The sequence below is a fragment of the Myotis brandtii genome, unplaced genomic scaffold (genome assembly GCF_000412655.1).
Source record: "Myotis brandtii unplaced genomic scaffold, ASM41265v1 scaffold8, whole genome shotgun sequence".
Taxonomy (NCBI): domain Eukaryota; kingdom Metazoa; phylum Chordata; class Mammalia; order Chiroptera; family Vespertilionidae; genus Myotis; species Myotis brandtii.
The window spans coordinates 6,465,120-6,468,838 of NW_005371219.1; the positions used below are offsets into that span (position 1 = coordinate 6,465,120).

At 37.7% G+C, this 3,719-nt stretch overlaps 1 protein-coding gene across 1 annotated transcript in view; it reads right to left on the reverse strand.

Moving 5' to 3' along the window:
• Nucleotides 1-2,431: 2,431 nt before the first annotated feature.
• GTF3C6 (general transcription factor IIIC, polypeptide 6, alpha 35kDa) overlaps nucleotides 2,432-3,719 on the reverse strand; it is a 46,591-nt gene continuing 45,303 nt past the window's right edge. The window contains exon 7 of the mRNA XM_014531329.1: nucleotides 2,432-2,793. Within this exon, the coding sequence (XP_014386815.1) occupies nucleotides 2,495-2,793 (299 nt within the window). The 3' untranslated portion in view covers nucleotides 2,432-2,494. The remainder of the gene's footprint in view (nucleotides 2,794-3,719) is intronic.

Here is a 3,719-nt window from a genome sequence, read left to right on the forward strand (position 1 = left end):
CTTTTTTCTTTCCTTCTAGTTGTAGAACTTCTACTCAGCCAGCCTTCCCATGGTTCTGGATGATATTTGTTTTGTCTTTTAGTTGTAGTTTTGATGTGGTTGTGAGAGGCAGCAAGTACAGGTGTTTACCTATGCCGCCATCTTGGTTCTCCTCTCCAGTTCCATCAATAAGCTTTTTATTAAACAAAAGCTGAGACCAAAGTCATATAAAAATTGGGAAGATATACATGCTTATAGTTTAGAAATGCTTTAAATCAAGATAAATTGTTTGTTTTTAAGTTACAAAACCTATTTAAGAAAAATTCCTCATTCTATAACATTAGTTATCTAACCTGTCATAATATAAAATTATATCCAATAGTTATAAGATATAATTAATGTAAGATGTGTTTTAAGTTATTAGTACCACATGAAATTGTCTTTTTATACTTAGAAACAATCAAATATTGGCAATTTCATACAGTAGATCTATAACAATGTATCAAAGTTTGTGAATATTTTATGTAAAAAAATACAAATTAGAGCAGATCTAGGTCATAACAACAGAATGGCTCTTACAACTGAATTCCAATAATCGAGTCAAGTGGGAAAGGAATTATAGCTGAAAAAGGAGGAATTTTACTTTTATCCTTAAGCACTTCTGAATTATTTTTCTTTTTCCAGATGTATAATTACTATGGTAGACTGGAAAATGCCACCCCTCAAAGGTTCTCATGCTCTACTGATCAGTTCTATACCTGTTTATGTTAAATTACATAGCAAAAGGGACTTTGTAGATCAGTTAAGGTTACACACAAAATAGTGAGGTCATCCAGGTGGACCCAATGTAATTAAATGGACCATTAAAGGTGGAAGGCAAGAAAGGTTGGTCAAAGATAATAGAAGCATCAAGCCCTAGCTGGTTTTGCTCAGTGGATAGAACGTCAGCCTGTCGTAGATTCAATTCTGGTCAAGGGCACATCATACCTCGGTTGCAGGCTCAGATCCCTGGCCCTGGTCCGAGTGCATGCTGGAGGCAACCAATCAATGTGTCTCTCTCACATCAAAGTGTCTGTCTCTCCTCCTCCCTTCCATTCTTCTAAAAAAAGTCAATGGAAAAATATCCTCGGGTGAGGATTAACACACACACAAAAGAATAGAAGCAGAACAGATGTTAAGCAGGAGAGGAAACTTGACCTGCCATTGCTGGCTTTGAAGAGAAGGGGACCATGAGCCAAAGAATGCAGGCAGCCTCTAGAGGCTGGGAATGACTCTTAGCTGAGAGCAAGGAAAAGGAGACCCTGATCCTTCATTCCAAGGATCTAAATTCTGCCAATAAATGAATGAGCAAGGAAATATCCTCCACCCTTACCTCTTAGCTCCCACTCCAGAAAAGAATGAAGTCCTGCCCTAGCCAGTTTGGCTCAGTAGATAGAGCATCAACCTGTGGAATGAAGGGTCCCAGGTTCGATCCTGGTCAAGGGCACATTCCCGGGTTGCGGGCTCGATCCCCAGTGGGGGCGTGCAGGAGGCAGCCAATCAGTGATTCTCTCATCATAGATGTTTCTATCTCTCTCTCCCTCTCCCTTCCTCTCTGAAACCAATAAAAATATATTTTTTTAAAAAGAATGAAGTCCTACCAACACCTTGATTTTAGTCCAGCTGGGACCCACATCAGACAGACCTACAAAACTATAAGAAAATACATTTTGTTGTTTTGATCTACTAAGCTGTGGTAATTTGTGATGACTGCAAGAGAAAACTTATTATACACCTATAGTAAAACCTCCAGTTTAAAGGACTCATCAGAGCCCAGCCAGCATGGTTCAGTGGTTGAGCGTCCACCTATGAACCAGGAGGTCATGGTTCAATTCCCAGTCAGGACATATGCTTGGGTTGTGAGCTTGATCTCCAGTGTGGAGCATGCAGGAGGCAGCTGGTCAATGATTCTCTCTCAACATTGATGTTTCTATCTCTCTCTCCCTTCCTCTCTGAAATTAATAAAAATATTTTTAAAAAATAAATGAAGAACCATCAGAGAAAGTTCTCTATAGTCATTTTAACCATATTTTTTTAATCCTCATCCGAGAATGTGTTTTTTTAATATCGATTTTTTTTTAGAGAGGGAGGGAGGAACAGAGAGACAGACAGAGAGACACAGATGTGAGAAACATCTATTGGTTGCCTCCTGTATCCGCCCTGTCCAAGGATGGAACCCACAACTTGGGTATGTGCCCTGACCAGAAATCAAACCTGGTCACCTTTTGGTGTACAGGAGGACACTCCAACCAACTCAGCCACACAGTCCAGGGCTAACTATATATTTTTTAAACAACCATATTTTTAAAAAATTCTATTTATATCTGGTCTTTAATGATTCTGGTATATTAAGTTGTAGCTGAGATTGAAAATGTGCACAACCAATAAAAATAATAAAATGGTGAACAAATAAAAGCTAAGCAGTCAATTATTTTATATAAAAATTTAAAAAATTCTATTTATTCTTAAAAACATTTTATCTAGGAGTGATTTCTAAGGCAGCATCTTGAGTTTCCATAAACACAGAACTTTCTGTTTCAGAAGGAGTAAGAATAAGAGGACCAGAATCCTCTATTTCCAAGTGTGGTGGTTTTTCCTGTTCATAGCTCAGGTTTGAATTAAATTTCATTTGAATGTTTTGCTCTTCCAACTCCAACGGTTTATCTGGGGCTGGAGCTACAACTTCTTCATCTTCATTTTCATGTAGAAAGTTACAAATCATGTTGGGTCTATTGGAGAAATCATTATCCTCGATTTGCAGCCATTCCACACCACCTAATGGGGGTATGGGGAGTGTTTAAAGGTGGGAAGACAAACCAAGAAAGAAACATGAAAAAAAAATTTTAGTTACTTAAATATATTTTTCTTTAAATTTTCATCCCATCAATATATGTCAAAGTGAAACGCCAACATAAACCAAGGATCATGGTCCCTATAACTACTGATAATCACAAAATTTCCATCCTACATGGAGACCTTGTTATGCTTATAGGCCCTATAATATAGGGTATGCATCATCAAAATCACTAAAAGTAATCTGCTTCAGTTACTGCTACAAGCTTTTCTTCCCACAGTTCAATTTCCAACTCATTCTGAGAGATAATTTGAGCTCTCACTGCCATCTCATACCTTAAAGAAAACTGTCACTTCTCTACCATTTTCTCCTTATGCACTTAGTTTTCATAAGACCATGGAGGATTCTACTCTATCATCTCAAATCAACACATATATGTCATTCTGAGTTGGGACATCCAATTGTCAAATAAAACACCTCTCAAAAACAAACAAACAAACAAACAAACGAAAACCTTGAAAAATGTTTGTTCCTTTCCATAGTCATAGTCAATGCCCTAACCCCTCAATAAACTCCTACAATCAAGAATTGCTCCCAGATTGGTGCAGCCACTCTGGAGAACAGTATGGAATTTCCTCAAAAAGTTAAAAATGGAACTCTCATTTGACCCAGTAATCCCACTTCTAGGACTATATCCCAAGAAATCAGAAATGACAATCAGAAAGGACATACTAGTATACAACCCTATGTTCATAGCAGCACAATGTACAATAGCTAAGATTTGGAAACAGCCTAAGTGCCCATCAGCAGGTGAGTGGATTAAAAAACTGTGGTACATCTACACAATGGAATACTATGCTGCTATAAAAAAGAAGGAACTCTTACCATTTGCAACAGCATGGATGGA